This window comes from Gymnoscopelus microlampas (genome assembly GCF_963454915.1).
Source record: "Gymnoscopelus microlampas genome assembly, chromosome: 19".
NCBI classification, from domain to species: Eukaryota; Metazoa; Chordata; class Actinopteri; order Myctophiformes; family Myctophidae; genus Gymnoscopelus; species Gymnoscopelus microlampas.
The window spans coordinates 10,455,274-10,478,582 of NC_139956.1; the positions used below are offsets into that span (position 1 = coordinate 10,455,274).

General features: G+C 41.3%; 1 protein-coding gene across 1 annotated transcript in view; it reads right to left on the reverse strand.

Moving 5' to 3' along the window:
- Positions 1 to 20,043, reverse strand: part of LOC311034578 (zeta-sarcoglycan-like) — a 40,636-nt gene extending 20,593 nt beyond the window's left edge. The window contains exons 1-3 of the mRNA XM_084042460.1: positions 19,801 to 20,043; positions 7,426 to 7,623; positions 3,774 to 3,875 (exon numbers count right to left, since the gene is read on the reverse strand). Coding sequence (XP_083898586.1) covers positions 3,774 to 3,875; positions 7,426 to 7,623; positions 19,801 to 19,839 — 339 coding nt within the window. The 5' untranslated portion in view covers positions 19,840 to 20,043. The remainder of the gene's footprint in view (positions 1 to 3,773; positions 3,876 to 7,425; positions 7,624 to 19,800) is intronic.
- Between the last annotated feature and the right edge of the window lie 3,266 nt (positions 20,044 to 23,309).

The following is a 23,309-nucleotide window of genomic DNA, read 5'->3' on the forward strand; positions in this document are numbered from 1 at the left end:
CCGTCAGGCAGAAACATTACTATGGCTGAGGGAAGCCAACGGGTGCTGCCCTGCATGCAATAAGCAACATCATAGTCAAAGGCAAGAGAGCACAGCAGACTGTTTCCACAAAGTATTTTAAAAAGAAGGCAAACTTGTAAGCTGCTCCTATCTTTCTGCGAGGGTGTACAACACTACACGATGGCAGACTTGCCACTCAGGATTTAGCTGTCACACCTCATGATCCAAAACCAAACTTGCACGTGCGTTTTGAGGCTGAATTCTCTTCAGTTGAACCTTGTTTACCTGAACTGCAAACACGCAGCTCACTAAATATGACATTCAGTTAAAATATATTGGATTGTGTTGGAATTTGACTGCGCAATAGAATGCTAAAGAAACATGCAATTATAAACCTTTCAACTGTAAATTAAACAGGAGAGTTTTGATCATGTCTACAAGCGTTTTCTTATTTTGAATAGCAGTCGCCCTGGTGTTTCATTAACACGCCACTTGATCAAACTACTCCACCACGGGGAAATTCAGCTCTGCTACGGTTTGATCTAAATGTCACAAATCAGAAACAAGGCTTATTACTGACTAAATAATGACTACATCATTTAGTTGTGCATTCGCAGGACTTGGATTCATAATTGGCTGTTAAATTGGTCTTTGTTATTCTTATCTGTACAAGCAGATTTGTCTGGCTGAGAGAGAGATTTAACTCTAATGAATTACACCTGCTTCCGATGCTATTTATATACCATCCAATGGTCCCAGAGACCACAGACAGCTGGTAGAAAGGCAGGGCTTATACAGAGTATTATATACACACAGTCCAATACAAATACCATTTGTTCTTTGCCTCTCAATATTACATTGTTTTCAGACTGAGAACAAAAAAGAAAGAAATGTCAACGTTTTCAACCAATTTCAAATAGTCCCGGGCATTTACATTAACACTTACAGTACACCATTACAACAGTTATAAACACATGTAGAGAAGCACAGGATACAAACTGTTTAGCACTAAGATCCTGTTTAAAGGGAAACTGTAAACTAAAAGGTTTTAAAAAATGAATAAATAAACTCATTGATCATAAATCATAGTGGTGAAATATCACTTATTTATTGGAAGATTTTAAATCATAGGGGTGAAATATCACTTATTTATTGGAACATTTTACAAACCACTTATATTTCAGACTACATTTTTACTGTTTCTGCAATACACTTATACTTTATCACTCTGGGCAGGCTTAACCACAATACTTGCAATTAACTGTAACAGCTACCACCAATGTTGCTCCTCATTCCTACAATATGTGTGTTTTATTATATCGTTGGAAACGACTGACAATAAGGGTGTGCAGCCAAATTCAAAAGTATTGTCAGTGTATTATGAGCGATCAGTGCCACCAAAAGTGTTGTTCCCAAACAGCATCCATTCAATGACTGGTTAACAACGAATGAATTGTCAGGTAAAAAGTTATTGAATCAAAGGAGCAGGGACGTTATTTATGAGAATAACACTGAGAGTCACTGCTCAGCTATTCATGGACTTAAGTTTCGGATTTGGATTTCAAGTCAATAAGTTCCGTGCGTGATGAACATTTGACATACACATGTTCTGACACACAACCGTATATATAATATGCACTAAACAACAGTCTTGGTTGATCTGATTTTTGAGAAAACACCCTTCATATTTATCGGTATTTCAATTTCTTAAGCTGTCATAAGTGCACCACTGTGTCCACTGCTCTGGCTGATAATGGCTTATTGATCAGCGGTAGTACAGTAGATATCTACTGGAAAACAGCACCATACAGTGATTTAATAAACTCCCAACGTCTCATTGGATAACCATAATCCCTGCTCCGTCAGTGCTTGACATATTTCCTCAGGTAAGGAATATTGAACATCCTGCAGAGATCTTTGTCCCGCACATATCTCTGGAGCCGGCAGATAAGGGTGCCCGTCGTACTGCCTGTCTGTAAAGCAGCACAGTGAAAATGTCTGCGGTTGGTATTGTTGCACCATGCTTTAGCTCTGTAAAATATAGACAGCGGGGAGAGGGAAATAAGGTGCTTTGCCTAATGCTGTGCATTATTATGCAATAGCCCTGGGGCATTTGCTGTTCTCCGCGTGCACCGCCGACTGTTATAATAAAATAAATGTTTAGCTTAAACCATGACATTAAAGACTGAGTAGGGCAATCTAACTTTGTTTCTCAATCCGGTGTAGCAAATCGGGCCCCGCTATCTAGCCGCGGCCTCCATCGACAATCCCTCGAAAATCAAATCTACATACAAGTCAGGCTCCCAGTGCTTGAAATTGCTTTCTGTACCGTGCCTAATCACTGAAAAGGGAATGAACCGGGCGGGGTGTGGTGCGTGTGTGTCGGAGAAGAAAATTTTGTACCAACTTTGCACTGGAGCGGTGTGTTAGTTAATCTACTGAACATCAAAGGGGAGAGATGGCGGGGGATGGGGGGGGCGGTGGGGGCGGGAAGGAGCGCAGGGGGAATTTATCGCGTGGGCTTGATTGGAAATCCAGCGGGGGGACCGTGGTCCCTCAGTAATCGCCTGTAATCTCCGGTAGGGTTGTATGTGGCCTCTGAGCAGCCGAGAGGCGAGCCTATTACCCATCTCCCGCTGATGGGAGGCCCTGATAGCACACCGCTGGAGGACAGCAGGAAATGAGGGACGATAGGAGAGCAGCACCCAAGTCAGAGAGAGAGAGAGAGAGAGAGAGAGAGAGAGAGAGAGAGAGAGAGAGAGAGAGAGAGAGAGAGAGAGAGAGAGAGAGAGAGAGAGAGAGAGAGAGAGAGAGAGAGAGAGAGAGAGAGAGAGAGAGTGAGTGCAAGTGATCTTTCTAAGCTAGTTGCCATTCAGAAATGCAAGGCTAAACAACAAAGTAACTTCACATCAGAGCCCCGGGGAGTTGGCCTTTGCTGTTCATGCATCGACCGTACTTCCTCAACAACCAGAGATCAATGCAAACTTGTCAATGCCTTTCGGTAAGATCTTTTTCGATTCAAGCTTTAAACACACGTTACGGTCAATCGTATTAATTCCTACAGTTCAGCAGTGCTCTGCTTAAAGGGTGTGGGGGAAAAAAACTGTTTCATAAACGCCCCACTAATTAAAAAAAACAAACAAACAATGAAAGCATAGTAGCAGTGAAGAGGGAGGGGGGGGGGGGGGTGGAGGGTTTATCCACTATACAGTACTTCTATGTTCATGGCCACCTACTGTATACAGAAACATGTGTCACAGATGGATGGATTGGATCACTTCCTATTCAGTGTTTGACACAGAAGAGAAGCAGTTTTTCTATGAACGCAATGACGCTCACCTACTTTAAATTCTTAACCACTGGGAAAAAAAAAGAGAAATCGTTTCTGAAACACCGGCAGCTCAACTTAGGCTCTTGTTTGTTGAGGCCATGCCTACAAGTATTCTGGTCTATTGTCACAAACTATATGCAGATGTCAGTTAAGCACTTATACTTTATTATGTATTATACTTCATTGTACATCAACTAGTGAAAATAGCTCTAGAAGCAAACTAGAGATAGCAGATCTCACAGAGCATCATACATCAAATGTTTGTCTATTTTCGCCAGATTTTCACCTATTATTACATGCCCATAATTAGGGGCAAAAAAATGCTTCAGTGAAAAAGTACACTGTGAAAGGTCATCCGTCAAAAAATGTGTTTTTAACTGAAAACTGTGTGTTTTTGCCATAGCATATAGGCTTTAGGGAAAGGATCATTTGAGCAACTTACCCCTCTGGAACGGATCTCCTTCATATATAGAGGCAGGAGAAACTCTGAGATTCCCTCCAGGCGAATGCCTTCTTTGTTCAGTCGGAGGGTCCCCATGCCATCCTACAGCAGAATCACAAAACAGGAATAAATGCAGTGGTTTGCATCACTTCTCGCTCCCATTCTGTAGGTGTGTGCAGTACTGTATGCCCACAGTCACACCGCTGATGGTGAGACAAGTATAAAGATAAAGTTAAAGATTGGTGCACAAAAGTCTTTCTTTGGTTACAAACCTGTGACCTTTTCTCTGTAAAACCATGGCAGGTTCAGCAGCCATTACATTATGTCTGTTATAAGGAATTGAGGGCAAATTGGGCAATTACTGCAGACTGCCAGATATTACATGATAAAATACACTATAACTTTACTATTGCTACACTGCAAACTCCTCAGCATTGCAGGTCCGTTTTTGACACTCTCCGCGTTTAATTAGCACTGAGGATCTTTCTGTTTATGAACTAATCTAATTTTGGTTTTCTTGTGTATTAAAACAGACCCTGAAGTATGATCAAGAGCTTACTTAATACGACCAAACACTGTATTTCCCTGTAGCCTGTGCTGAATCGTGTCTAGTGGAGTACTTTCTATGTATATGTGCCTTCAGTACATGCATGGTGGACAGGCAGTGCTGAATGCCAGGGCAAGAGGTAGGACATCGCACCGCGGTGACAGTAGCACAGACGCTACAGCGGTGTGAAGGGTGACAGCAGACTGAGTGAATCCATGGCTAATGTGGCAGCTATGGATTTGATGCTGGGGGAAGAGGAACCCACTGAATACATTCACTCTGGGAAAAAATACATATAGTCCCACTTCCAGATTATGTGACTTGTTTTAGAGGTGTGTGGTTTTAAATAGGCACATACTGCTGATACGCTGCGTGTGTGTGTGTGTGTGTGTGTGCGTGCACGATACACCCGTACAACAGGGAGAATTTGATTAGAATGAAAAGAGCTACTGAGACTTTAAAGTCAAACCAAGGGGAGACCCAATGATGAATATGTCAGGCCATTTTAAAAACTTTAACCAATACTTCATTGACTTGGTTCCGGCAGGGGTCTGTACTTGCCCACCACCCCCCCCCTCCCTTTTTTTCTCTACACAAAATCTCTTTGCCAAAAATACAGCAGCTGACCCACAAGCTCACAACACGTCACATTGTGACACACGTTGTGAGCTCATACAGTAGATCTGCTATTTTCATGGAATGTTCCACCTATTTTCACTGAATGTTTGCTTATACTATGACATGCCCAGAATTAAATAAAGATGCTATGGGTTCAAGTGGTTAAGAGGCACAAGTGACAGGCATTCACACCTGCATCCCACATCCCACATAATATCATCCTACCAGCCATACCATCCTTATACTTTCCTCTCATGCAACCAGGTATGCTTGGAAATATTATGGAACGCTACAAAACGTATGTCAAAAAAGATGGACAACAGAAAATGGTGTAAGTTTATCCCCCCCTTTAACCCATTAAGACCTTGAACGCATCTGTGTCACTTTTTGATTTGAGCTAAAAAGCATGATCTATCTTACACTTTGGCTATTCAAAAATAGCAGATCTACAAGCTCGTAGCGCGGCACCGAGTGCCGCGCTACGAGCTTGTAGATCTGCTATTTATGAAAAATCGTGAACATGTGTGCAAATCTTTGAATATATATTCTTTTAAAGCGAACATTTTTAACTCAAATCTTTGCTTCTGGGGAGTCCCTGGAACAACATATTTTGAGATGGGGGTCCGTGGTCAAATACATATCATTTTGGGGGTCCTTGACATGAAAAAGTTTGAGCACCACTGATATAGAAACACATACGTTTTTCAGAAAACTGTTGGGATTTAGAAGAAGACATTTGTAGAATCGGCTTCAGGTCAAGGCAAGACACATAATAGTATTTGTGTGGGCTCTCATACCATTAACACATGGCTACGCATTGCAAATGGAGAGAATGTCACATTCATTCCAGTGGGTGATTGTCAACGTATTACAAATTCTCATGGGAGGTGGATGTGAGATATGGGTTTGGCAGAAGTTTCTATTGAGTGCCGCGGGTCCTGAGGGATGGCAAGCAGTGAAGTACACTTTCTGAAGCGACACCAGCCACACTGATAAGGTCTTTACTCCAGACACAGATTGATGGGAGGCGAGGCAAGCAGAGGAGTGATAAAGATAGTCCAGGGTGCACATCTGTCACCGAGGGGGGGATGGCTGCCATCAGGAGTTTGTTGACAAAATGGTAGATTGTGTGCATTGTCCCTGAAAATGTCACTCGACGCGGCGGCGGCGGCGGCTCCGTGGAGTCTCCTGCCTGCTCGGCTCGTCTCTCTCTCTCTGAGCTGAACACATTCTACGTCAGCCCGTTCCACGTGCCTGTGCTTTTCCGATTCTGTATCGAATCCGAATGCAAAAAAAAACACACAAAAAAAACACTGTATACACAGCTTGGGTGACGCTACTTACTTATGAAAATGGTTTTATATTAGCTGGCATGGATGCAATTCTTCCTATCAGGCTTTGTATTAAGGTCAACAATAAGGTGCCTGTATCCGTATACTTGAAAATCTATACTTGACCTATATAATTGCATGTATCTAAAATTTGCATTGTTGACATATACTGTTGATGCTCAACCTTGTGAAAGAAACCCACGCGCTGTAATTCCGCAGTCCTTTGATGTGTTGAAACAGTTGTTTTATAGTCACTTTAGAGGGAGAGAAAAAAAACACAGATTGGGAATAAATAAATAAATAAGAGCTTGGTTTGGCTCATTTTGATTTCTTCTCTTTTGATGTGTAATCCATTTTGCCCTGTTAATGAGATATATTTATGAAATACACACCGCACTGTTTTGAGAATGGATTAAAGATCAATTTTAAGGCAGATTTTCTTTTTAGGCAAATTTTAGCTCATGGTCCATTAATACTTTAAAAAAAAAAACTTAATCGTTTTTCTTTCTTTTCTTGTTCTTTTGGTGGCCGGGTGTTTATTATTGAATTCTATTTTTTATGTGCTAATCTCATAAGAGGGATTTACATGCCCATGGACAATTCAAGAATCCTTCTTAGAGTTTGATTCAATTTCAGTCAACAGTGCCTATTAAGTATCACCACCACATAACTGCAGAAGACCACACACACTTTTGTCCATGGTACATTATTAATCTGAAGTTATTTATTATAGAAACAACACAGGTATGAAAGGCACGGAGCAATAGAAAGCTTAAAGGTGGATAAGGGAGATAAGGGACATGTGAAGCCAGTATAGTCCATTAACCGTAAACCAACTGTCTCCTAAGAAATGTCCACAGTGAAATGCATTCCAGAAACACACCATGCCCCCCTATAGACCCAATCATCATGACATCACCACAACCAAAACATTATTTTTGGGTAGATAACGCCGGCAGCAGTGTTATTCATTAAGCTTATTTCTGGAAAAACAGCACACTTATGATATTGTTATTGACTATTGGAAATATATTATTTTGCTCTAAATATATACAGGTTGACAATAGCGTTCTGGACACTTGACATTCTACCCGGAAATACACGTTTGTTTACAAACATTCAAACATTCTGATCCTCCTGGTCTATATATACTCACCACTGTGAAGTTCATGACCTTTATGATCCAGACGGTAAGGGCCAAGTTGACGATCATGATGACCAGCAGCAGAAGCAAGAAGAAGTAGAAGCATCTCTTCCTCCAGCCGTACAGACCCACCGGGTAGACTCCGGCCTCACAGCCGGGGCGCTGAAGGTGGAGGGCCTGGGATGCCAGCATGTACTGCTCCTGGGTCAGCTGGAACACAACCAGAGGACACGGAGGCTGTTAACGACATGACCGGACTGCAAACAATGCCTATTAGAATCAGGATCCATTTTTGATTCACATACTATAGGGTTTGCACATTCAAGGAATTAACCACATGAACCCTAGCATCGTAGATTGGCTACTTTCTGGAATCAAGAATCAAGATCTTTTTATTTGTCACTACTAATACATGTAAAAGAAGCTAAATGCAATTTTCTGTGTAGAGATTTGGTCAGGTGTAGAGGGAAAAAAGAAGGGGGCCTATTATAGACCTCTGGGGGACTATACAGTCAACAAAGTATAAGAGGTTTAAGTGGTTAAACCTAGTGGTTGCTCGTAACAAAATAGTTTTGAGTATCTGTACTTAATAGTTGAGTATGTATGTAGCTGTCCCAGAGTTGGGTAGAATTTTGTGGTATTTTATTTTTCCTGAAAATATGAAAAGTGTGAATATTGTTTATTTTGGGTAACATACTGTATTGTTATAATATACTGCCTTCTACTGTTCAGTTCATTATGTGGTCTGTGGAAGGGGCAGATATCACGTGACACTAATCACAGCAGCATTGAGTTCACCTGTTGGGTTTGAACAGGGCAGAGCAAACATTTTCAGAGGTGAAAGGAGGTCTTTCTGCCAAGAAGAGTCTACAAAATATAAATGCAGATAAATAAGATAAAAAAGAACATAACACTCCTAGATATTCTGTGCAGAAGGCGCACAAGGTATGTCACTTGTTTATTTTGTTGGTCTGTTCAGTCATTGTTATTGTTGTACTATGGTTGAGTACTTTGTCCACAACTGCTCATTAGTTAATACAACAATACAAGAACATAAAGGAATTATGAGGTGCAGAATTAAGGACAGGAATTGAAGAAGAATCAAATAAACACAAATAAAAAGAAGAGTCGGGTTAGGTGCGCCGAGTCCTAATGGATAGAAGTCTATTTGTAGGAACACAGGTCAAGAAGTAATTTTGTACTTGGGCATAAGACGTGCAGAGGAGTCATTATGCAGGCTTCATAACTCATTCTCAGCGTGACAAAGCTTGTCACAAGCTGCAGTGATTACTGTATCATCAAACACGTGATGGATAGAGCAGTTCACAAAATTATATTTGATAATTTTGCTGCTATTAAAGAAATGCATGCATGCATGGCAAATGAGAGAAGTTACAAAGTGAAATCTTGATTGTTAATTCAACTAAATGCATCTATCCAAATCCATTTCTACATTATTACTCTAAAGCTATTGTTCTAACTGAAGTGGATGGCAGAGTCCACACCACCACTACAACGACGTGGTGAACGATATAGTTATAGTTATAGACGGCTGCCCTAGCGCGTCTGATATCTGGTCTAGAGGGGCGGGTAAGAAATCTCCTGAGAAAAATTCAGCGGGATCCCATTCGGTTGTTAAGACGTGACGTTGCGCCCCGCTAGAATAACTTCCGGGTCCAAGTGTGTATTTTCCCAATATGCACAGTGCTGTGTCCCTCACTGTTTTAACAGATTTGAGACTAAAATAACGACTAAAGTGTCATTCTACCGCTTTCCTGGCAACGACAAAAAGAAGAGGAAATCGCTTTTTATATACGTATATATATATATATATATATATATATATATATATATATATATATATATATATATATATAAATATAAAAAATATATATTATAATGTTAATAATAATAATAAATAAATACAAATATAAATATTTATATTAGCCTACTTTTTACTGTCTATGATATTAGCATTAAGACCCTTATTAACCCTCAATGGTTCATTTCTGAAAAAGGAGGTTATTGTAAAAAGATTTACGGGTTCCAACATGTTTGTTTACAATGAAGAGTGGACGGCGCTGGTCCCTTTTGGACCCGGACGTGACGTCGGACTACAAAATGACGTCAGACTTAAGAACCGAATTGGTTCACCGATCTGTCCGTCAGCCCCCGCCCCGCGCCCCTCCTCCTCCCCCAATGTGCAGCATTGAGAGCCCTGACGTCACGACATTTTGGAACGACGCCCACTGCACTCTGGTTGGTCTGGGAAATGAAATACTTCCTATGCCAGGAACGTCAACAGGCTGGTCCAGGCTCTTATTTTTTAGCAAAAAAACGCGAAGGAAAATAAAAGCCTGGAGATCGAGGCTATAGTTATAGTGCTTCCGTTTAGGGCCCTATTTTGGGGAAACAGGTGAACCGGCATTAAGCGCAGTCAACGGCATGGTGGGTGGAGTATGGCGATGGACTTTTGGTATTTTATGGATTGGTGAGTACCAGCAGTGAAGTGTGGGAAGGTGTGTTGGATTAGGCTGAATATATGTTATCAGTGGCTGTGTTGCAAGTGGATTCAGTCATAACCAAATGGTCAAGGTTGCTGGAGCAGCTGTGCACTGTGAGTGCAACAACATACAGAAAAGCCCAGAAATCTAATTTCACCCACACCGATGTTCTGCGGGAGGTGCAGGGACATCGACAACAAATCTACAGCACGTCAAACAGACCAGCAACAGCTAGACGATGTAAAAGGATATAATAAATGCAGTTAATATGTCTGGCACTAGTCCTATATGAGAAGCGTTGCTCAGTGTAAGAAATGGTTCAATGATGTCTGGCGACGAGTCAAACAGAACCTGACAGTACTCAGTGCTGTATTGTGTAATAATCTATCCAGAGAAATGGCTCTGGCTGTATGCCTTCGATATTCTGGTTGCATGCTCGTGTGTATCCAACTGAACTGTTGTGTGTTTGTGTGATTTTCTATCTGGATAAAGTTACAAGCTCACAACTCCTATTTTTGCTAAACGTTTGCTGTTTTTGCCCTATTATGACATAATAGGGAAGCTAGGGTTCATATGGTTAAAAGTGTAAAGACATTACTGTTAGGTGAAGTACTAACTGACTGTTCTAGCTGTTCTATTATTTGCCTTTATTCACTTGGTTATTATTTTTTTATGAATTATCAATAAATGTTTTGAAAGCACTAATAGTCATCCCCACTATATCGTTATTTGATTTAGTCTTTATCACCCATCCTTATTACCATTTACTGCTAATGTAAGATTGATATTTACCTCATTTATTTCTTCCTGGACGAATACCTATGTACACTGGCACTATACACGCACGCTGACTTGATGGAGTAATCCATCAAGCTCTGCACCCAACAGACAAGGTTATCTGGGTGACTTGATTTTATTAACACAGTCACTACATCAGAGTTTCCATCTCAACAAAAGGTGTCTTTCCTGCCGACGCAGAAAATAAGAATCATCAGTCATGATTCACTGACGACATGTTAGTGATCAATCATTTGAGAGATAGATCGCAACGAGCTGCACAAGGAAACCAGAGACAAAAGTACCACTAAGAACCAATGTGCCAAAGGTCTAGTTAAAGGTTGAAGGTATTTGCTCTTCCTTGTTATATCAGACATCTCTAGGCGAAGTTACAAGATTCACTAAATGGGCAAATACCTTTAAACAATGCCGTTTTTACAGTACAAGAAAGCACGTGCCTTGACATTTCTGAATGTCATATTTCATGTATGAACAGCCCAATACATCCCTAAAGGTAATTTATATGGATATGATAACGAGAATAACGAGGATATAATAACTTTGTTTTCAATGCTAATTAAATGTTGACATTATTGAACCAGATACATACTGTAGGTCCACAAAGAATGTCACCATGAATGACGGCAGTTTTTTTTCTCACTTCGCTTCACAGTCTGGCAAACCTCCTATTTCCAAGGGGCGGGACGTGCACAAACGGGAGAAAACGGCCCGCGGCTTCTGATCAGTCTGTGGAGGGGGGCGGCACCAGTGTTTTCCAATGTAAAACTCTAGTCACTTCCTGACTTGCCTACGTAATTGGTGACGTTTAGAAATAGGAGTCAAATAAGACCCTGGCCAGACTGAGTAGCGAAGTGAGAAAAAAACGAATCAGTCTGGATTCCAGGCTAGCTTAAGCATGCTTTTTTTCAGCCAATAATGATGTCTCATGAATCTTGACCATCAGCCCTTGAAAGAGTTACAAATTATTTCACATGTAGTTCGGCTCTGGGGGAGCGTCAAAGATCACAGGGGGGTATGAGGCCTTGTTCATTTGTAAGTAGTCCAACATTTTATACATGTTGCACAAAATCATACATGTAACATCATTATGAAGCACACTAACATTGTTAAAGAAACAAGTTTCAAAATTAACGGATAACTAAGTTCACAAGGTGTTGCAATGTGACACGTTGTGAACATGTAGAACAGCAATTTTTGCAATTTGTCATATGAGTATAGGGAAGAAGGGGGGGCTCCAAGGAAAAAAGGTTGAGAACCACCGATGTAGAAGCAAATTTTCACCACCAAAAAAAAGCTTGAATTGTGTTAACTTTTTCTGCCAATTTCACAATTATGAGTTTTCTTGATGCAACTCTCTGCAAGTCTCAGAATCCTGAGAAATTAAGCCACGTTAGAAATACAAAACTGAGCTATACAGTAAATTCTGAATTGCGAAGACAAAAAAACATGCCAGACATTTATTTATTTTATTGAGACGCAAAAATGGGCTTCCAAAGTAAGTCTAATCAGTGACTGAGAAAGCAGTGAGCACTGAGTCCTCAGATCCTCTTCCCAGCTTACAGCAAATCATGTGAAATAGATGGGAATAACTTGGCCATGGCCAGATCTGAACTCATGTCAGTGCACAGTGTTATTTATTCTAGCCTTCATAGAAGGTCATCTTTCAACCACATTCTTTTCCCATATCAAATTTCATGTCCTAAACAAATGAAAGGCCTGTGTCTTCAACTAAATGTAAAAAGGAGGTCATGGCTGGGACAGTGTGTCAGGTCGACTTTACTCTCAAGTCCTTGAAAGGGTTCAGAACCTAACTAGCCCATTAAGACCTGGAACGCATCTGTGTCACTTTAGATTTCTTTGGCTATTCAAAAATAGCAGATATACAAGCTCATAGTGCGGCACCGAGTGCCGCGCTATGAGCTTGTAGATCTGCTATTTTTGAAAAATCTTGGGGAAAAAAATGTTTAGATTTAGAATTTTTTAAAGAATCGCCTCAGGTCTTAATGGGCTAGACACAGGCTCTGATCTGAGATCAGAGGGGCTGATGACTGTCAGGTGTGGTCATCCAAGCGAGCGTCAGCAGACCTGATCTCCAGCCATTCGTGACCAGCGTTTGACAGGGTTTAACTAAGCATCACAGGCTGCAAGGCTATGAATCTGTGGATGAATTTATACCCGGACAGGCTGTCCTTCTGCACTTTCCGTGGCTCAGGCAGTAGAATGGCTGCTTGAGAATTGGACGGTTCCCGGTTCGAGCCTTACTTAGCTCCCTCTGACTTTGTGATTAAAGGACGACTTCACCTGTTTTCAACCTATCTTTATATAATTGGTCCTCACTAATGCTCGTTATTATGTGGTACCATTTTTGTCTACTCCGTCTGTGTCTCAGAGGAAGGCTGTGTACAGTTCAGAAATCCGCCTACCAGTGACATCATCCATGGGGAATCCAAGCGAGAGGGGGCCTAGTATGGACCCCTGGAGCACTCCGGTCAACTAAGTATATGGGGTTTAAATTAAGTGGTTAATCATGCATGCATAACTCAAGTCAGAGTCCACAACCCACATGCTATGTTACTTAGCATGTCATTAGCATAGGGCACCGACGCCAGGCGATATTAGCTTGTCTATTTTCCTAGCAGGCCCTCATTAACAGTGGCATAGCAAGGACCCCTTAGCTCAGTGAGTTTTCTGCCCAAGGTTACACCAGTGACAAATTATCTTCCTTAACACGCTTAACTCCTTAAAGTCTGAGGTATCTCAATTAATGTAGCTGCTGTGTGAAACTGCTGTTGAGCTAGAGTTTACTAGTCATTATAAAAGTACTGACACACAAATTACACACAATCTAATAGTGCTCATGGCTCATTAAGACCAGAACAGAAATTGAACCAGTTGAAGTTATGCCATTTAATCGTCCCCACACATTTCTGTGCTGCCAGCCACTGTTGTTGTACCGTATCGGCTCACGTGCCAGTGAGGAGCCCCCACCGGGAGGTAGCACCTCCTTCCTACATTCAACACCCCCCACAGACAGCTCTTGGGGAGGCTAGCACAGTGACAAAGCCACTCCCCATTCAGCTTCAATCCGCTGAACACATTAAAAAAAAACTAAATTGTTCGTAATATTTGGCCAAACTGGATGTCAGGTAGTTTAACCCTACGCCCCCCGAGATAATGTAGCAGATTCTTTGAAGGAATTTAAGGTACATGTATTGTGACACCACAGTAACCTTTGCCCTTTGACTACCAAATTCTAATCTTCGAGTCCAAGTAGACGTTTGTGCCAGATCAAATTCCCTCAAGAAGACGTTCCTAAAATATCTTGTTCACGAGAATAGGATGGAAGGACGGACGGACGGATGGACAGACAGATAGATGGACGGACGGTCGGACGGACGGACAACACGAAAATATAATGCCTCCGGCCATGGCTGTTTATGGCAGAGGCATAAATGAAAAATCAAACCGATATGGACATTTCACATTTAGGGCGTTATGGACAGGCATTTTATTGAATTGTATTCCTTTTTGGTGAATTTAATGAATAATATTTTCATTATCCATAAATGGACAACCAGCTAAGGAACAATGTCAACATAGCGTACTACTACTCTCCACGCTAGGCCTGTCAAAAAAAATCGATTCATGAATAAATCGCGATTCTTAATGCCACGATTTTAAAAATCGATTCAAAATATTAAAATCGATTTTTTGAAAAAAAAAAAAAATATATATATATATATATATTTTTTAAGTTAGTACCTTTTTCACTGGCAATTTGTCTGAAATCAATGTCAGAAAGACTGCCTGACATGATCTGGCTGCATTGAAGTGTATGATTCAACTTTTCATGGTTTATATTATATTAAAATGTTCTAGTATAATTAAAGCAAAGTGATTTGGGGTAGAAAATCGCAATAAATCGCAGAATCGAATATCAATTAATCGCAGAATCGCAATTTTAATCGAATCGGCACCCTAGAAAATCGCAATAAATCGCAGAATCTAATCGAATATCAATTAATCGCAGAATCGCAATTTTAATCGAATCGGCACCCTAGGAATCGATTTTGAATCGAATCGTGAGGTAAGTGAATCGTGACACCCCTACTCCACGCATATGCAATCAACGAAGACTTCCACACGCCTACTTCTCTTACTACTACAGAGCTTAATATATTCCAGGGAGTGTTTCCTTGGAATGACAGTTCGGGTCACGTCTACCAGCGCTGGCAGATGCCTCACAAATGGCTGTTGTGACTTTGCAGCAAATACAAATGACCCATATCGCTGGCTTTGAAATGTCACTGATTCCAATTAAGCCACCGATACAGTTGAGGGACAAGAGTATTATGAGAGGTGGGTGCGAGTGCTTTAGGACCAGTAAGCAAGTTAGAAACTCCAGAGCCGGATCACTTGAGTAATTGTCATGATTGATTCACACAGTTTCCCACAACACAAACCTCTGGCATTACAGAATTTGCACTTCAAAACGCAATCTATTGTAGGCTACTGTATATCTGTTAATGTGATTATAAGCTCTAGCTTAGCTCTGGAAAGTTTGCAACAGTGTAGTGGCATCAGGGCAAACTTTCCAGAGCTAAGCTAGAGCATATAATCACATTATATGCTCGAGCATGGTCTAGCATTACATGCTATAGACCCCAGGGGTCCTTGAGGAGTTAGAGGTCTGTAACCCCATTTGTACACTCACAAAGTGAAATTAACACTGAGGACTTTACTGTGTAGATTGGAGTCCCAGAGAAATGAACATCGCATTAAGCTTGGGGTCCTTGAAATAAAAAAGTTTGAGAACCACTTCACTAATACAAAGGTTAACTTTACCACACAATGACACACTGAAGTCTGGGCTCTGACTACTGACTGCGTAAGCACCGCTTGAGGTCCTCTTTTCAATAGATAATTGTAATTTGAGAGACACTCATGAGTTAACACAATTGTGTATAACTCTTACGAAAAAAAGAAATGGCATGAGACCAAAGTTTTAGCTTACAGTCGTGCCAGAACAGGACAACTCAAGTCTATTTTCAAACCACTGTTGCCAGGGGAAACTTCAGCACTTCAAATTTCTATGGCAACCCACTGTTCCCAGCGCTGGTGGTTCCTATGATTTCTTTGCAGTTTGAGTTTTAATGCATATATTACTCTGGCTGAGTCACGCCTCCTGACGCTTGGCTATTCACACAGTACTAAAAGGAATAGTAGAGTATACCGGAAGGGCGGTATTTTGCCAAACTGTCATTTCAGCAAACTGGCCACAGCTGACTCTCACAAACATCCCCTGTGTACTGAGCAAGACAGCTAAATAAGTCAGCAACAGTTTTGCACTCTGCTGGCTGAGCCCTATGGAAACCAGTTGATCCGGTCAATATATGCAACTAAAGAGTTGTAGGATGGTCATAGGTCATTCAATGAAAATAACAGATTTTCAATTGAATAACGTGAGGTGATGGGCCATATCTTTTCAGTTGAAAATCTGTTACTTTTATCTGTTACTTGTTTGATTTTATTTGAGTCAAACAAGTCAAACAAAACAGATACTGTGTCGGCAAACAAGGAATAAGTCAACAGGTGAAAACCAAATTGCCATATGCAGCAAATCAAAACAAAAACGCACTATAATCTTTCAAACATTTTTGAACATCTTTCCTGGCTCCAACCCAATGCAAGCAAGTGAAAATATATGTCTCCGTGTTATACAGTAATTATCCTGTGTCTGCCAATTTCAATCAAAAAAGGCATGCTTGGGCAGTGGGGCTCTGATTTTCACGAAATCCTCCAAATATATTCAAATCGATTCAGGCGGAATATCAACAAAATAGGACTAGAAGTAGAGAACCTTGAAACTCTCTCCAAAGCTATGGATGTTTTATCTCCTGCCAGCCAAGTTCTGATTACATGCAAATTATATTTATAAGCCCAACACCTCTACAGTAATAGGCCTACACATTTTTCAAGGAGCAAAGGGCCAACTCTTACGAGGATCTTTCACATAGATATGCACTACGACACAACATTCATTGAAACGAAAACAAGTATATTTTTTCCTTTTCACAGGGGGCATCATCTGTTTTGCTTGAGGGTGGGGGTGGCGGTGCCTCGGCTGCTTTAACCTACACTACAGCTGGAGCCAGCCAAAACGCGCAATTACCCAGCAGTCCCTTCCCAGCATGCCTCATTTTCGCCAATTAGCGTTGTTATATTCCACATGCTGTTTTTGATCAAACAGCGACATGCTGCAGAGGCAGCAAAACGTCGCTGAGAAACGTCCTATAATGAAAGAAAATGAGACGTTATTAATGTCTGATTATGTTAATCAGCAGAACTGGCTGCCAGGGCGGCGCTCGCTCCTTCACGCCACTTGGTGCCACCGTCGTCCTATGAGGCCTGCATCCTCAGCTGGAGGTAGAGAAACATATCAGACCCACTGATGATGACTACACGCTCTCAATTCTCATCCACCCAGCATGCCTTCCATTTATAGAACTATAGCCTTACTGAGTAGATGGGCGCAAATTGCGCAATCAAGAAAGAAGCCATGTCATTTTAAGCACCCACTCACACTTGATTGTGACTCTTATTCTTTGGTCTGTCTGAGAGCCCCAAATCACACATTCAACAAAGACGTCTGAGGGGAAGAGTGAAACTACATGTAACAACATAGTAATAACATGTAATAAGCACTCCACTTCATTGATAGGCCATACACTACACTGATTGATGATTATGGATCTGAGCAAAAGATCTTGCTGTCAATAGCTGGTAGACTAAAATGTGAACTCAGTGGCTTCAGTGATTCAGTGGTTGCATCAGCTCTACGGCGTCACAATACAGCGCGTGTCTGTCAATGGTTTGAACTTTTGTTGTGTGTGCCCTTTATTTGACGATGGATGGCCGTGCACTTTCGGCAGCTCTTATGTAAGTATGGGACGAGCGGAGATGAAAGATCTCCAATAAGGTCACCACAAAAGAAAGGTTGCATCAGACCACAAGGCAGAGACTCCTCTGAAGAACATTGGGAAGAAGAAAAAAGCCACGGTAGCTTGAAGCGGTTTTCTTGAGAGGATTTTCAATTGCGTAACACAGTGGTTCTCAAAGTGGGGTCCGGGGACCCCCAGTGGTCCCTGAGGGGGTTCCAGAAATGGAACCAAATGGACCCGTAAGGGTCTATTTCTACACTCTCTGAGTTACAGACATGTAAGAGTCCATTTGGAACCCCCCCAAGGGACCCTGGACCCCACTTTGAGAACCATTTCAGTAATTTGAATGAGAGCTGACTGAGGATTTTTGCAACACTCATCAATGTGTCTAGGGACTCAGACAGCCAGCCTTGCTATTGCTTATAGGCCCGGCCCAGACATTTGGAGCTCTGCAGGGTCCTCTCTTAGTGATGATGATATTGGCAATGGTGAAAAGACCATGAGTTGCTGATGTAAACAGAAAGACTCTTCTCCTCAGTACACTAGCTTTCCTTGCTAATCCCCCAGAAAATCCTTATTAGAGAGCCAACAGGGCCATTTTGGACAGCTCTCCATGTGGCTGTAATTTGCATTCATCAGATGAACTCGGGGGAACTGGCAGAATGATCAGACCGGAATCAACAGGAATGAAAGCCTTATATTACTTACTATTTCTCTACTTTTCGTCTACTATGTCAAGGAATCAAAACCAAAGAATGTACTCTTGTATACCTGTGGGATTTTCTTGAAAACAGCCTTTAGTTTACTATACGTTACAAGTAGCCTACAAGTAACTGGAACATGGAATGTGATGATAATGGACAATAAGCTATATAAAAGACAGCTAACAAGCAAACATCGGGTGTGTGGGAGTATGGTCTAAACCTAGAGTGATGGGGAAGCATTTGTTCATTTGTAGACAAGCTTTAAGCTATACACACCAAGCGGAGAACAATACCACCCAGAGGGAGTGTGCAAGCAAGAGCCGTGAATTACTGAACAGTACTACAGTAGCTACCTATAGAACAGAGGTTCTCAAACTTTTTCATGTCAAGGACCCCCCAAATGATATGTATTTGGCCGCGGACCCCCATCTCATATTTTGTTCCAGGGACCCCCCAGAAGCAAAGATTTGAGTTACAAATGTTGGCTTAAAAAAAAGTATATATTCAAAGGTTTGCACACATTTTCACAATAAAAAAAAAATAGCAGATCTACAAGCTCATAGCACGGCACCCGGTGCAGCGCTATGAGCTTGTAGGTCAGCTATTTTTGAAAAGCCAAAGTATAAAAGGTTAAGATTACTGTGATGCTATATTAACACATTTTGCTGGGGACCCCCTGGAACCCCCCCCAAGGACCCCTGGAGGTCCCCGGCCCCCACTTTAGGTGTTGCTTTGTGGGCTAATGTCACTGATTCTCACTTGGACTGCAGTAGGCTACAGAGAGAACTGGGGGTTAGGCTATACTGTATCCAGAGGTTATCCACTTTCTCCTCTTGCATGCAAATTAAGCATCTGGTAGATTAAGTATTCATACAGGTTACTCTTGAGTGTTGAATCTTTAAGGAAAACACTTGGAGAATGGCAGGGTTGTCAGTATGGAGTAGAGGGAGACATGAACTATCATGAATGATTATAAGCTAACCTGAGGTATAGGCTGCAGAGCTCAATGCAAATCTCAACAATGAGCAAGCTGCAGCCTAATGGGAATAGCCTATATCCTTTTCCAAGGATGCACCTGTTGCAGTGATGATGTGTCATTACAGCAGATGCGAAATCAAACTGCAATTATCTCAGTAATTTATACTAGGCCTACAATAATGTCTTCCATTAAAAGACTATAGTCTAAAAACTACATTTAATAAATTGCATGATAATCACACATTGTACATGTACATGCATATGCTTTATGATAGAGGATTTTTAGACTTTAGATATTTAGACTAAAGAGAATAGGCCTTTCTAGCCATGAAACAAACTTAGCCAAGTTGTCCTCTACCAAATACATGACAATTCTTACCAGATTAAGTTGTATTGAACATAAACTCTGTGGCATGCATGCATTTTTCATGTGTTGGGGGGGGGGGTTGCAAGTTATCTTACCTTCAGGGCCTCAATATCAAGGGTCGTTGACGGTTCCATATTACAGTGTAGTCTCAGTACGTGTTTCCATAAAGTTCATAGAAATAATAGACCGAGTGAGATTCTGCCCTCCGTGTGGGATGTCTGCACCTCTTCACTTTCATCTTGGAAGGCCAATATAGAGACTACTGCTTTCAACTTTCAACATTCACAATTATACACCGAAGAGCGAAGTAAAATAGCAACTATATAATTCGAAGCGACATCGCGTCGCCACCAGTTACCAAAGAAACTAGGCTAATATAGTAGGCTAGTGTAGTTCCTCGGAATTGAAGTGAATACCAAAACGCTCGCCCCAAAACACAGTCGCCCCGGGGCAAATCTGGCGATCTCGGCACTAGCTGTCGCCACCACCTGGTATTCCTAAAGGTAACTCAGTAAAACTATGCCTAAACTAAACGGAACCTAACCTTATTCCTAAACGCAACCTCAGTAAAACTATGCCTAAACCTAACATTATTCCTAAACGTAACCTCACTAAAACTGCATAAATCTAACCTTATTCCTAAATGTAACCTCAGTAAACTATGCCTAAAACTAACCTTATTCCATGCCTAACCCTAAACTTATGTCTAACCCTATCCTCAGTAAAACAAATAGACTACAAGAATACAAGAAACATTGGGGGGCAAAGCGGTCCGAGGAAAAAAAAACGGGGGCGACCGTGTTTTTGGGGGAGTCTTCCCGGTTACACAGGTTTCTCCATCCTCCTGCGCGCACTTCTGCTTCAGGACCAGTTTACACGCCGAAGTCACGATGATGCACCCACCTCCTCCAAAACTCACACAAATAGCAGCAAGGCGTTAGAGAAAACAAAACGAGCCCAGTTGCATGTTGCAAGCAAGCCACGAAAGTAATCTTGCAGTAAGAAGAGACTGTCTCTCACTGCCTACCCGGCTCCTCGTTCCAAAAAATGATTCAGGGTTGTGGGCAGGATTTGGTGCGCAAAGCATCCTTTCTGCTGCGCGCATCACGCATCACATCAGGGAGGAGCGCTCACGTTCTCCTGTCATCCTCCACATCATGATCATGTAGGCCAGGGGTCTTCAACGTTTTCAGGCCAAGGACCCCCTAGCTGAGAGAGACATGAAGCAAGGACCCCCTCTATATTGTATAAAACTGTGTTTCAGATTCAACTTTTTTGTTTACTTGGTCTGCTCTTTTGTCCCTCTACACCAAACACCTCTTTGCGCTGCGAGGCGTTGTGAGCTTGTAGATCTGCTATTTTTTGGCTAAAGTTCTCCTCACAAAAGGGATGCTAGGGTTCAAGTGGTTAAAGTAAAAAAAAGATAATCATATCACACAAAGATTTGGCGGACCCCCTGTAGTAACTCTGAGGACCCCCTAGGGGTCCCGGACCCCCTGTTGAAGAACCCTGATGTAGGCTACTTATGTCACATTTGGAGTATAGGCTACTACGTAAACACCTTGGTGGGTTAGGATTGAATATATATAGGAAAATGGTGCTAGAATACCAATGGTGGTTCTTTGACTCTAATCCTAGAGAAATGAGGAAACTCATTGGATACAGGAAGAGTGGGCACCTGACAAGTCTGGGCACCTCAATGTGAAATGGGCATTTTCCCCCCAAAATGTGAAAAAGTTCAGAATACAAGTATTCCATGGGAAATTGTCTGAAATAATATAAAGTATGCATGGTTTGAACATGCATGGTACATCATTATCAGATCTAAATGTACCCTTCAACTTATTGTTTAATACCATAATGACTGGCTATCCACAGGTTTTGTAGCAATTTGTAGCATTTATTGAAATCTTAGGCCTTTGTAGGCCAATTGGCTGTCTGTAGACCTATTCTATGATCACATTTTCATAATTTATGAAAATGTTACAATTATACTTTAGGCATTGAGAGCTCACAAATGAGGGATAAATAACCTGGTAACAGAGTGAAACACCTGCAGTAGGCCTATGTGATAGCCTACACTGTGAAACGCCTACAGTAGCTATGATACATTGTGAAACACCTACATTATACACTGCCTATGAGACATAAATGAAGGACTAGGCCTGTATTTTAACTCCAGTCTCCTGAACATTACACCTGACCCACCTGCTCTATATGTCCTGTTGGTGGATGTTTCCCCCTACAGGAGGAATGGCAACATTGTAGACAGAAGCATGGTAGTAATGTCAGTAAATCAGTGATGGAAGAATTACTCACCAAAACATACTGTATAATGAACATAATTATAGGGGTTAACAATAATTATGCTTGATTTATCCTGTACAAAAATGTAATAAGTCAAATGAGGTGGGTGTTTTATACACTATGCTTTGGCTTCAACCTTTAAATTTGGTACCTAATGTTCTCTAAATCCTGCTCACGGCATGTAGATAGGCCTATGACTTTATTAAAGCATCATATTGGCTAAAATTAAATAAATACATAATCAGAATCAAAATCTGTTTTGTTGTCACATCACAGGTTTACAGGTGTAAAGAAGGTTCAAGGTTGTACTTTATTGTTACACCTTGAGTACAGTACAGGTACATAAGAGTAACACCTATTCTGGTTTGGCTTCCTTCAGAAGCCAAGAGGTGGGTGCAAGCTCCATCATACATAGTTTTCAGAAAGAAAAGAAGGGGGGACAGAAATTATTTCTACTGTATTGTATTAGCTCTGGTCCATAGCGTTAGAGGGAGTTCTCCTTAACTTAAGGAGAACTCTAATGCTATGGACCAGAGCTAGTATACACAAAGCGTAAAAGAGCAGAGATCTAGGCTATACATGAGGTTAGACATAAGGTGCAAAAAGTGACCAGAAAGTCTAAAAAGGATGTAAAAGTTTTGGTGAAAACAGAGGGATCATGGTAAAACTTGACTTCACTCACACTACTTTAAGTATTTTTTTTATGTATTTATATATTATTTGTAAAGGGCAAGTACAGTTATACTGTTGCAGAGGATTGAACATGTGACATTCAGGCCAGGGTATGGTAGCCTGGGTGCCAGCCTGCTTCGCTACGTTCGGCGGATTTTTTTTTCTCTCTGCGAAGCGCAGAGAGAAAAAAAAATCCGCCGAACGTAGCGAAGCAGGCTGGCACCCAGGCTAAGGGTATGGGGCCAAATACAAAAAGGATATTCAAACAGACATCACCAGGTACCAAAACTGTGTCATTCTCCTATGATTTTACTTAATGTAAGGTAGCCTACAGTAACTTTTAAAACATGTAAATATTAGGCTACTCAACCCATCTCTCATGGTCCTGATGATGTCAACCATTCCTGTACTAGTCAGATTCCATCTTTTATATTCCTGTCTCATGTCCCTGGAAAAGAAACAGCTCTCTACATCTATAGATCCATATGAATCTACAAATAATAGTAAAATCTTCAGGGGGGGGGGGGGGGGCGGTTGGGGCTGCAGAATCCAAATATTTGTACTGGTGTAAAAAGTACAATATTTGCCTCTGAGATGCAGTGGACTAGAAGTAAAAGTATTGAAA